This window comes from Sinocyclocheilus anshuiensis, unplaced genomic scaffold (assembly GCF_001515605.1).
Source record: "Sinocyclocheilus anshuiensis isolate Anshui unplaced genomic scaffold, SAMN03320099.WGS_v1.1 scaffold628, whole genome shotgun sequence".
Taxonomy (NCBI): domain Eukaryota; kingdom Metazoa; phylum Chordata; class Actinopteri; order Cypriniformes; family Cyprinidae; genus Sinocyclocheilus; species Sinocyclocheilus anshuiensis.
The window spans coordinates 1,757,191-1,770,163 of NW_015555750.1; the positions used below are offsets into that span (position 1 = coordinate 1,757,191).

Consider the following 12,973-nt stretch of genomic DNA (forward strand, 5'->3'; position numbering starts at 1 on the left):
CATCATTTGTAAAGTATATATATATATATATATGTATATATATATATATATATATATATATATTTACTTTCCTTTACCTTTACCAAATTTACCTGTATTTACTTTGTTTTCATATTTGGCGACTTTTTGTGAAAAATTGAGACTTTTGAGGGTGGTTCTAGAGATTTTCTGAGGGAGGGGTTTGGCAACACTGGTGCGCAGAGGCTCTGCGCGGACATGAGCGTGCCTCCCATTTTTTGTGAGCCTGCGGACAAGTACGCGGTCAGTAGGCTACAAAAGCACCAACTGCGCATGCGCAGGCTGTGTGAAGAAGCCCGTTGCTATCGGACCTGTACAATCCGTCGATAAAACAATATAAAGACAGCCAGATGTGCAATAACTGTGGGCAATTGTTTGTTCACATGTTTGTTTACTGTTCAAGCCTATCTACTGCGCATATATGGAACACGACCACGGAGCGGACCATCAGCGTATGCCTTTGGTAGTATAAATACAAGTAGTCCGCGCTGTCCGTGTACGCGTCTGGATTGCTTATGCGTAAAGTATAACACAGGCTTTAGCCAGTGAGGCAGGAAATGGGACTCTTTGGGGTATTACGGCCTTTTTTCAGGTCTCGTCCAAATTCCTCCAGGATTGTTTAATTGTCTAAAACTGTTTTGATTTTGTGGGGTTTGTCTAAGGCAAGGAGCTTTGTTACAGTTGTGCTTTGGGCTTTTCCAGCTATAATGTGCAGGTTCAGATAAGGTTAGGAAGGGAAATATGAAACATATGTTTGGGGATTTTCCAGTAGATAGCAGTTGGTAAGGACTTGTCCTTCACCAGGAGAATTTCATCTTTGCGAGACAAAAAAACAACATTGCACCAACAGGTTTATAAAGTAAATAGACCTCTATTTAAAGAGGTGTGTATCTACAGGCCAGGAAGTGCTTCTCTCAGTTATGTGTGAAAGCAGAAGGGGGTCAGTGGCTTAGCTCAATGTGTGTACAGTTTTGATGTCCTGTTAGCCCCTCCCTTTATTCTGTTCAATCCTAGTAATTTCAGCATTGACACACATCATCTAAATCTACTTTTCATTGTATCATTAAAAACCTGCTAGATTATGTTTGTTTTTATTTTGTCTCAGGTTTGTTCACACTGCTTGTTTTTCTCATAATGCACAGTTTGTGCTACATACATGAATGAAGCATAAATATCATGCAGAGAGATTTGCTATTACTTTTTGGAGTGATTGAATTTACAATTTTCACCTGGCAGATGAAAATTAAACAGAAAAAAACATACACAGAACATACACCACTGTTCAAAAGTTTGGGATCAGTAGGTGTTTTTTTTTTTTTTAGAAATTAATGTTTTTATAAATCAAGGCTACTTTAAAATGATCAAAAGTGACAAGTGAAGACACTTAGTGTTACAAAAATGTATATTTCAAATAAATGCTGTTTTTAAGGAATCTTTTTAAAAAAGAAGTATCGTTATGCAGCACCATTAACTTGAAAAGGTTAGATTTGAACCCTAACCCCACCACCATGACTTGTTTTTTCTTCTTTCCTTTTTTCCCTTTCACCCCATACCTTTATTTGTGTTAAGATGGTAACGTATATGTCAAAATATAATTGTACATGATACCCGTTAAGAGAAAAAAAAAATTCTGTGCCAAATTTAGAAAACTAAATACAGAGGATGTTTAAAAAAAAAAAAAAAAAGTAGTAGTATCATGGTTTCCACAAAATTAAACAGTTTTCAACATTGATCCTATGTTTGTTTCTTGAGCACCAAATCAGTATAATAGGACAATTTCTAAAGGATCATGTGACACTGAAGACTGGAGTAATAGCTGCTGAAAATTCAGCTTTGCCATCACAGGAATTAGTTCTATTTTAAAATACATTAATATAGCAAACAATTCTTATAAATTGTAATATTTCACAATATTTTTTCTGCATTTTTTATCAAATAAATTTAGCCTTTGTGAGGATGAGAGACTTTTTTCAAAAACAAAATCTTACAGAGCCCAAATTTTGGAACTTTAATGTATACATGCATGAACACTGAAGGAGGTGGGTTTGGTGGTGGACACTTGAGTTGTCCTTCTAAGAAACCACCGAGCAACATTCTAGTAACCATATAGCAAGGAGAGCTGTAATGATACAGATGGATGGTAGAAATGTGTCAGCCAGTAGAGATTTTGCTTTGCTTATTCTGTGGTAGACATGACTATCACTATCATTTGTTAAGAATAATATGATCTGTTGGTTTGTGTGACAAGTTCAGAAAAAATAATAATAAATAATATTATGTAGCTTTTATCTGCCAAGTTTTTAATTCACTGGATTATGAATAGGCATTACCACATGATTATGTAATATATACACATGTCCACATATGTCATGATGTATAGCATTGCTGTAATAGAACATTATTCATACTGTGACTGCAAATGATAATACTTTGGCAGATTATCAGAAAAACCTCTTAATTCCACCCTTTAATTGCAGCTTTCAGATTCCAGGCTTGATATGCAAGTGCATTGCTGTGAATGTCAGAGGCATGTTTCATTGTTCAGAGCAGCGCCGTCTCACATGCTCTGAAAGCGCCCCATCCAGAGCAGCCCGAGCTCACGGATGGCCATCATGTCTCTGTGCTTCGAGCATCACAGCTTTGGGCGTGCTTGTTGTTGTGTTTGTTTACTGATGTTCTGTTAACTGAGCCATAACTCAATGACCCCCCCTCCCCTGTCCATTTTACATGCTGTCTATCTACCAATGGCCTCTGTGCATGTAAGTAACTGTGTTGCTGTACCATACAGCCTCTGTGCTTAATTCTCTCTTTCTCTGTCTGTCTCTGTCTCACTCAATGCCTTTGCTGTGGTGATTTTGTTAACCCCGAAACCATCTTTGCCTATTAGCAACCTCCATTTTTCTCAATCAATAGAACAAAGATCTTTTTTTGATGTTTGTGTGGTATTTGTGGTTTACTTTGTTGTGTTGTGCTTTGTGTTTTTAGTTTATTTTAAAGTCTATTCTCTGAACCCTGTGCACCTATATCCACTGATCCACAGTACAACATGAGGCTTCTCTGTGTGCAAATCCATTAAACAGCCTACATATATAGAGCTGCATGCTCAAGTTCAAGCGAAAGAGAGGGAGATGAGTGCTGAAATCACATTTCACGTGGAAATGACACAGATGGCTCACGTTTCCCACTGCCAAGTCAACTCACCGTCTCCTGCACACACCAATGCTGTCTCCCCCAAAACACCCCCGCATGCACACTGCAGCCAGTTTTACTCATTATGCAACTGAAACACTGTGGTAGAAAAGGCTAAGTGCTATAGCTTTATGGAAGTTCACAATAGCAATAAATTATACTTTGTCCTTTAGTGCAGTCGTATTTCAGAGGAATCATCGTTTTAGCCCATCAGACGTTTTCTCATTTTTATGCTAGCATTACTAGTGATAGTATCTAACTGTGAAAATTAACAGGTGTCTGTTTCATGCTGCTTTTTTTTCCATTCATAGAGACCAAAAAACTGTAAAAAGCACTATAGAAGTAGTCCATGCAACAATCATGGCTTTGTGTGATGACTGAAATCTAATTGATAATCTTCTTCTTCTTAATTCTCCTTTGCACATTCACTATACATTTTGTTGGATAAATATACTTCTGTTCAAAAGTTAGGAGGCCGTAAGATATATTAGAATGATTTCTTAAGTAGTGGCTGCTAGAAATTCAGGTTTGCCATCAAATAAATAAATTACATTTTAGGGTGCTTTCACACCTAGCCTGTTGTTTCGGAACCTGGCGCGTTTCCCCCATCCTAGCTCGGTTTGTTTGGGCATATGTGAACACTGCAATCGCGCTCGGATCCGCGCCAAAACAATCGGTCCGAGATCTCCTGAACGAGGTGGTCTCGGCTCGATTGAAAACGAACTCTGGAGCGGTTCGGTTGTAGTGAGAAAGCAATCCGATCCAACGGACCAACGAACCAGGCTATATCACAATTTATGATGGGCAATTACGTAAGTTCCGTGAAAAGCATTAGCTTTGTTGTTTTGCTAATACCTCAAAATGAACCTGTGAATGTCTGTGGGTGAGCACGTCTTTGCCATTCAAAAATCAAAGCGCACTTTTTTATTTTATAATGCCGTCTTATTGCTCTTCTTTGTAGTAGGTGCATTTTAAAAATGTTTTCCCAATCAATCCTAGACTCCTGCTCAAAATGATAAATTATTATAAGGACAGCTACAAAACAACAACAACAATAAGCCCGCGAAGCTGTTATTGTTCCATCCTGACAGATGACAGCTAAGTGGAATCCCGGAAAATAAGCCGTGGAACTTTGACCAATGAGACAACAGTTTACTCGCGCGTGACTTGTATTAACAAATTTGGTCCGTTTAGAAACTTGGCCATGTGAAAGCGAACCGCACCAAGAATTAAAAGCAACATTGTAATAATTTTAATCCCTGTTTCGGTACAAAGCAATCAATCTACAGGTGTGAAAGCACCCTAGACTATATTAAAATAGAAAGCAGTCGTTTTAAATTGTTGTAATTTTTCACAATGTTACTGTTTTACTGTATTTTTATACAAATAAATGCAGCCTTGGTGAATATGACTTCTTTCAAAAACATTAAAAAAAAATCTTACAGACCCCAAAAAACACAAAACCGTAAAATCAAACATTTTAAATGCTGCAAGTAAATTTCAGCATAATTACATTATAATGTAGAGTGTTAACAAGTGTTATTAAATTCATAGTGTTTTTAAATATTAACTGTGCATTAGATGATGGCAATGGTAATGTAAAATGTAAAAATAGAGGAAATGTGCATACAAAATATCTCCATGTTTGACATCGGTGACAAGTTTGAATATGCAGAAATGCCAAGTGTGAGTGGCTGGGATGTGTTTTCTCAGCTCGGCTTCTGTGCTGCATTTGAACACACTGATACATGAAGCCACTCTGCTGCAGTGGAGATTGAATGTCAGTCAGACACAGTATCAAATCCCCCATCAGGCCTGTAGCATTACATAAGCAGCCAAAACACATGCAGTCCTCATAGTCCCAATGAAAACAGAGAACAAATTACCCAAAAACATCCACCCTTCCTTTGTAAGATTCCACATTTGTTTGTTTTTTTTACTTTAAAACTGTTTTTTGGTAGTCTAATGACAACAGCAAACCGTTTTTGAAATTTAAGGTCAATCCCTCCCTACTATTAAATAACAATCTTGTGGTGTTGTTTTTTTTTTAGTGTTTGATCAACTAGATCTGGTCACATATGAGGAAGTAGTGAAGTTGCCAGCATTCAAGAGGAAAACATTAGTTTTACTAGGTGTGTATGTAGATCTTGGTTCAAATCCACATCTTACCTTTGTTAGTTGGCATGAAGCATGTCTCTTACATGTGTGGTTTGTTGTCGACTGGCAGGTGCTCACGGTGTTGGCCGAAGACACATCAAGAACACACTCATCACCAAACACCCAGACAGATTTGCTTATCCCATTCCACGTAAGAAACATTCCCAAATCACTGTCTCTAACAGTCCACGTGATTGGTCTCTGCTGAACTGATAACCGCCTACTCATTTCTGCCCCGACAGACAACAATTGGTTACTGCTCAACTGATAACCTCACACTCATTTCTGCCCCAAAAGACACAACCAGACCTGCAAAGAAAGATGAAGAGAACGGCAAGAATTATTTCTTTGTATCCCACGACCAAATGATGCAGGACATCTCCAACAACGATTACCTGGAGTACGGCAGCCACGAGGACGCGATGTACGGCACGCGGTTGGAGACAATACGCAAGATCCATGAGCAGGGACTCGTAGCCATACTGGACGTAGAGCCACAGGTGAACCTTTAACTGCCCTAGAAGACAGTTGAACATTAACCTTGTAGGTCATTCCTCTTATGCAGTTTTGGTATTGCATACTTTCAGAAATATGTTCTGCTTAAGTTCAGGAACTTAAACTTTGCTATAACTTTATTATTTATGCAAAGAACACTATTAAGATGAGACTTAATAAGATGGAAATAAAGACTTAAGGTCAGTTAACCATTACTTAGTGAGGAATTAGGATATATCTTACAGTGTCAACTTGATAGTAGTTTAGATATTTAAACTATTAAATATTATCAAACAAGATGGAATGTTTTGGATTGATATAAACCATCTAATACCACAAAACTTTATTAAATCAAATCTAATTGATGTTAGTGTCATTTGCATACCATAAATAATGTCATTACCCTTCAGGATGAAGTCTTTAGAAAACCGGTTATTGTTAGAAAAGACCAAAGGAAAGTGATGTTAAGACAAAAAAATTCAGTTAGAGGAAAAAAGAACTAGACAAGCACCTAGAATAATTTTTAAGTTAAAAGTTGCATTGCAAAACTAACAACATGATCCGATCCAAGTGAAATTATTCAAAACTGATATTGTGCTAAAAGAAAACTGACAAATTTGATTGCATCTTAATCATCATTTAATATCATATCTCAAATATATTTAGACACATATGATGGGGACATAAGAAATGTAGTGTAATAACTCTGTCTTGTGTTCAAATTTTCTCAGGCACTGAAGGTTTTACGGACAGCTGAATTTGCTCCCTATGTGGTTTTCATTGCTGCACCAACCATCACTCCCGGCATGAACGAGGTGAGCTCAGGAGTTCTCAGTATGCCATGGCATTTGTCACCTCACTGGCAGAACAACTCCACCTGACTTCTCTTCCTTCTTTCATTCAGCTACATCTTTCTTTAGCCGCTCTTTCTTTCTTTCTTTCTTTCTTTTTGCATGCACCTTTTTTGGCATGTTTTTTAATTTCTTCTAACTTTCCTCACATCACGCTCAGCTTCCCAGATGGTGCAGGAAGCTGCCTGTGAGTATGGTCAACTAGAACCTAGTGCCTACAAAGCTCTTCCCAAACATGTTCCACTTCGTTTATGACCTTTATAACTAAGGTCAATTGGACAGACGGCTGTTTTTAAGAAAACCCTGATCCACATGTTAGTACTTATTACCATTTAAAAGTTTGGTTCAGTAACCAGTATTTTTTAACTTTTTAATTTAAACATTTTTAATTTAATTCAATTTTTTTTAAAGACATTAATACTTTTATTCAACAAGAATGCATTACATTTTTGCAAAAGTGAGGGGAAAAAGACTAAATAAAAATATGAAGCAGCACAACAGTTTTCAACATTGATTTCTGAAGGATCATGTGACACTGAAGACTGAAGTAATGGCTACTGTAAATTCAGCTTTGGCATTATTATTAAAGAAATGTAGGCTTGGTGAGAATAAGAGCCTTTTCCCAATAACAACAAAAAATCTTACCGACCCCAAACTTTTGAATGATATTGTATATATACACTAGTACCATCCTTCCCAACTCTCCAATCCTCCTTTTATATCTTTAGGATCATAAATGAAATTTTCTTACATGGGCACGTTATCAGAATTAATCCATTATCCTTTCAAAAGGCCCTTTTCCCTCTCATCATCTCTTTTACTTACTCTTCTTCTTTCATGCTGTAGGACGAGTCATTACAGAGGCTGCAGAAGGAGTCCGAGATCCTCCAGAAGACATATGCACACTATTTTGACCAAACCATCATCAATAATGAGATTGACGAGACTATTCGGCTCCTGGAGGAAGCCATAGACCTGGTTTGCACCACGGCCCAGTGGGTTCCAGTGTCCTGGGTCTACTAAAACAGCAAGCCCATCAACCTGTAATCTTACACCCTTCATAACCTCATACTTTGCGGCGCATCTCTGCAAGAAGAAGAAGAAGAAAAAAAACTTGCAACTTTCCCATGATGTAAACAGAAGCCCACCTCTGACGTTTAACAACAACATTGATGTACCTGCAGTGAGCCCAGTCTTGGCCCCTCACAGACTACCTAGACCTAGTGTTGTATTAATGAAAAAAATCTATAAAATAAATGACTAAATATTGTCATATCTATATAGCTAGGAGGCAACATTTTGTAGACGTTTGATTTAAAGAGACAGTATCCTACATGACGCATTTTCCTGAAAGGAATATTTTTATAGTTTTTATGCCCATATTGCTTTAGTACCAGACTGAAAGTGTGGTATTCCTACAACAGAATTCTCACAGCTTTCATCTGTCCAGCCGTCCATCATACATAATCCCACATTATCCATGCGGCAGAGCCCAGCTGCTTTAGCACAACCCTGCGATTCAGCTTTCAACCCTTTGACTTTTTTTGGTTCGTTTTTCCCATTTCACCCTCCTCTACACGTGGATACTGTCTCTCTAAAGACGCACATAGATGTTTTAGAGATTTGAACGAGATCTCATGCATGTGAACATTCACGAGCGTCCATGCTGTCAGTGTTAGCTGTGTTCAGACCATCACCCACAGCAGAAAACATTCCATTCGTCTGGATGAACACATTCAAACAGCTGGAGCCGGTGACGAGGAGAGAAAGAAAAAAAAAGACCTATGCACATCTCTTGCATTTTGGCAACTTTGTAAACAGTTTATTTTTACCAATCCTGTAGTAAAATGTGTTTGTAAATGGTCAACATTTTTATTTGTTGTAAGATTAAGGGGCTCAGGATGAAAATGAGTTTAGAAATGTGTCGTTTGAGAGTATTAATGTTGATTCAGAAATCCCATTTTTATTCTGTGCAGTTGTTTGAGGAAGAGGTCTGCAAAGCGAAAAGACAACACGGTCTGTTCATCTGAATGCTTCTGTACATGACAAACCGTTTACTCAAACTGCCCTGTGTAAATGGCTCTGCCGATGACGGAGCAGATTTTTTTTTTTATATATATATTTCCTTTTATGTGGTGAAGATCTCCTCTGTCTTCGGCTCTGTGTTGCTCATCCAGCTCTTTTGCTCGGCCTCTCTGTGTGAGTTGGCAGAGACGGGCCAATGGAAAACTTTTGGTTCCTCTTTTACCGTTTTGTTTTTCCGGATTTTTCCCAGCAGCTGTGGTAGGTCACGCCCTGCCCGCTTGACTCTGAGTGACTGCAGTCGGGATCAGTGCCCAGTTATGTGTCTGAGAGCGACGCAGAGTGGGTGTTTGCTTGACCAGTGGTGCTGTGTGTCGGACATATTTCTGTATGCAATAGAAACCGAGAGCTAGTGCGCTGCTACACGTGTAAAGTTTCCAATACGCTAATATTCAAGATTTTTATTTGAAGTCTCTTATGTTCACCAAGGCTGCATTTATGTAATCAAAATACAGTAAAACTGGAATATTGTGGAATATTATTACAAGTTTAAATAACTTTATTTTAATATTTTTAAACACGTAAATTATTCCTGTAAACCTTACTCCAGGTCCTTCAGAAATCATTCTAATATGCTGATTTGGTGATAAAGACACATTATCAATACGATTATTATCAATGTTGAAAATATCTGCATTTTTGTGGAAACCAAGATACATTTTTTTCAGGATTCTTTAAAGAATAGAAAGCTCAAAAGAACAATTTTTTTTAAATAGAAATATTTTGACATTATAAATGTCATTAGTCACTTTTAAACAATTTAATGCATCCTTGCTGAATAAAATAATTCATAAAAAAAAAACACTGTAGTGTATTTTGGTACTGTCATAGAGGTAAATATAAATGTTCATATATGTGACCCTGGACCAGATAAGGGTACATTTTTTGAAATTGAGATTTATACATCATCTGAGGGTGTTAAAAAACCAAAATATTGAGAAAATCACCTTTAAAGTTGTCCAAATGAAGTCCTTGGCAATGCATATTACTAATCAAAAAAATTAAGTTATGATATATTTACAGTGGGAAATTTACAAAATATCTTCATGGAACATGAACTTTACTTGGTATCGTAAGGATTTTTGGCATAAAAATCGTTTTGACCCATACAATGTATTTGTGGCTATCGCTACAAATATACCCTTGCTACTTGAGACTGGTTTTGTGGTCCAGGGTCACATACAAAGAAGCAGGATTTATTTACGTTCTAATCCCAGGAGGCACAACTAAAGGGCACTTGGCATCACCTTCCTCCAGCTGGGTCGGGGTATGTCGTCTTGAACTTTCTCCTGCTCACTAACAAACTGTTCCTCCTGAAGAGAGCTGCTTCTCATCACTGTTTGTGCCACAATCAAGAACAGAGGGTTGAAATGCTGCCTTCCCAGTTGATGAAATACACACATGAATGACACCGTTCACCTGCAGAACCCTGATTGACACAGATATAAAGGCCAGGGAGGAAAATAAATGCTTTTAGAGGTCATAAAAAAAAGCAACTCATCAGAAACAATGGAATGTAAAAACCAGAGCCAGATTTTGCATGTTTGAATTGTTTTTCATGAAAATGAGACCAAAATGGTGAACTTTTATCTTGTACACATTGACAAATTTGTTTCTGAAGTGTAGTTGCCAGTTTTAGCTGAAGAAAGTCTCACCACAAATAGATAAGTAGACTTTCAATCTAGAAAAAAAATTACTGCACCATTATTTGTATTAAGTGAATAACCTGACAAGGTTGCATTATTAACTGCTGCAGTACCATGAGAGCATATTATTTCAAAAAGGAGCTCAACTTTATGAATGCATTTTCTGAGGTAATTTTATCTTGACATTTCGATTTGATTCTAAACACCATGTTATTTTGAGAGTCGAAGGCGCTAATGCTGCCGGACTTGCACTGTGAAGTTTAACTAACACATCAGTGGTTTAGCAGCACACTTTCAAAACTTTGCACCTGGGAGTCATTTTATTGAGTATTTATGTAACGATCTTTGTTTATTCAAAGTATCTCAATCACACTTAAACAAAAATCAGTGTTAAAGCACAATTACTAGGTCTCTTACACAAATCTCATATATTGAGTAGCTCAGAAGCATGGCATCATTCTGTGCACGTTGTGCTCTGTATAGTGAAGATATAGGATCATAACAGTAAAACACCATGATCTAGCCAATCCATTTGGTTACAATATGAAGCAGCTTCCGTTACCGAGTGCACTTAAGCTTTACGCAATAGGAGGACTAATGCATTTTCCAGAACTGGAAACTTGCCCAGTTCAATGAACCGAACAAAAGAGCACGTGTCATGCCATCTGGTGAAACGTTAGCGAGAAGCTTTAGCAGATAAATCTCCTACACAACAAATGTTACAAAGTTACACAACAGAACATGCACAAACGTATTCATACTATAGATGCGTTATTACGATGTTTTAAATCAAATCTAGATAAAAAATAATATAAAAACATTCGCGCGACTAGTTGCAGTTCTCACAAAATGGCCTTCGGTTATACTTTAATCAATCCGTTGCATTGGCAAAACAAACAAAAGTCCTTCACAGTCTTATTTGCTTAAAACATGATCCTTTCCCTTCAAGACCAGTTTCCATTCATTTAAAGAGATGATCATCTACAACTCCATGATATCTGCCAGAATTTCATTTTCAACATGAGAAAACCCACCGCTCATGGCAAGATAGATCAAACGCAAACCCAAACATTTCCCATACTGGAAAATTACTTCCACTTTTGGATGCGCTTCAATCCCTTTCGCGATTCACCAGACTCTCAAGAGGCATTAAAGCGGTCAATCTGGACTTGAAAAAGAATCACAAGAAGAAACACCATCTGAGGATCTCCAGACAGTCCACGTCCAGAAGAAACCTGACTCTCGGCAGGGTCCTGCTGGGTGCCATTCCTCAGACCATCCGTGACGTTGACCATCTCCTCCCTCAGCTCCTGCTGTAGAAGTTTGGAGATGAGGCTGTTAAACTTGTTCTCCACGGTGGAATACTCGGGAAGAGACGTGGTCAGGTTGAGCTCCGGGGGATCCAGACAGGTGGCGTTCAGGTGAGCATAGACAACTTCACTCAGGTCCAAGCCGGCCACAGAAGACGGAGATGCACAAGGAATGTCCCTCACCAACATATAACTCTCCATCCACTCCCTCAACCACTCCAGGTCGCAGGTACACTCCCAGGGGTTTCGAAATAGATACAGGCGGCCGATGAAATAGATGGGCTGGAAGACGGAGAAGGGCAGAAAAGTCAGATTGTTGCTGTTGAGGTGCAGCGTGATGAGGCTCGTCAAGTTCTCAAAGGCGCCCTCTTCGATATAGGACAGCCGGTTTCGATCCAGGTACAGCACCTCCAGCTCCACCAGGTCACTAAACCATGTTTTGGAGACATTGGTCAACATGTTCCCACCCAGATTCAACATTTTTAAGTTGCTTAGGCCCTTGAACGCCTGCTGGGGCAAGTCGACCAACAGATTATCGTTCAGGTAGAAGTTCTCCAGACACACTAGATCTTTGAAGGCCTCATCGTGTATCACGTTTATGCGATTCTCCTGTAAGTTCAGGTACTTGAGGTTGGTTAGGCCCAACAAAGAGTTGTAGGCCACCGCTTCGATCTTGTTTCGCTCCAAGTAAATGTGCGTGAGGTTTTCCATCCCCCTTATGGCACCGGGAACACGTCGAAAGTTGTTTTGGAAGCACAGAAGTTCCTTCAGGAAGATTTGCTCCAGGAAGACGCGGTCTGGCATGCTGAACAGGTTACAGTCGGAGAGGTCCAGATGCACCAAGCGCTTGAGTGCCGTGAAGGTGCGAGTGTGCAGGTAGCGGATGTACTCGTTGTGGGCCAACTTGAGCTCCAGCAAGTTGGGCAGCCCTTTAAACGCTCCCGGCGTGATGAAGGAGATGTTGTTGTGGTTGAGCGAGAGCGTCTTGAGCGAAGGCAGGGTGCCAAAGGCTCGCTCGGACAGAAACTTGATGTTGTTCTTGTCCAGGTTGATGGAGGACGCCTTGCAGGGGAACTCTTTGGGCAGGTCCATCATGTTGACGTGGTCACACAGGACGCTGCAGCTCTTCTCCTGGGTACATGTGCACCTGGGAGGGCAAGAGTGTGTGCAGGCCCACAGGGCCAGGACATGAGTGGGGAGGAGGAGGAGGAAGTACACTGGAGAG

The 12,973-nt window shown here is 39.1% G+C and overlaps 2 protein-coding genes across 3 annotated transcripts in view; one reads left to right on the forward strand and one right to left on the reverse strand.

Moving 5' to 3' along the window:
• Positions 1-9,227, forward strand: part of caska (calcium/calmodulin-dependent serine protein kinase a) — a 192,644-nt gene extending 183,417 nt beyond the window's left edge. The window contains exons 24-28 of the mRNA XM_016467349.1: positions 5,274-5,339; positions 5,435-5,515; positions 5,662-5,864; positions 6,591-6,674; positions 7,557-9,227. Of these exons, the coding sequence (XP_016322835.1) occupies positions 5,274-5,339; positions 5,435-5,515; positions 5,662-5,864; positions 6,591-6,674; positions 7,557-7,733 (611 nt within the window). The 3' untranslated portion in view covers positions 7,734-9,227. The remainder of the gene's footprint in view (positions 1-5,273; positions 5,340-5,434; positions 5,516-5,661; positions 5,865-6,590; positions 6,675-7,556) is intronic.
• A 1,503-nt stretch (positions 9,228-10,730) lies between these two features.
• LOC107673668 (nyctalopin-like) overlaps positions 10,731-12,973 on the reverse strand; it is a 4,485-nt gene continuing 2,242 nt past the window's right edge. For both annotated transcript variants that reach the window (XM_016467372.1, XM_016467371.1), the window contains exon 3: positions 10,731-12,965. In XM_016467372.1, the coding sequence (XP_016322858.1) occupies positions 11,578-12,965 (1,388 nt within the window). In that variant the 3' untranslated portion in view covers positions 10,731-11,577. The remainder of the gene's footprint in view (positions 12,966-12,973) is intronic.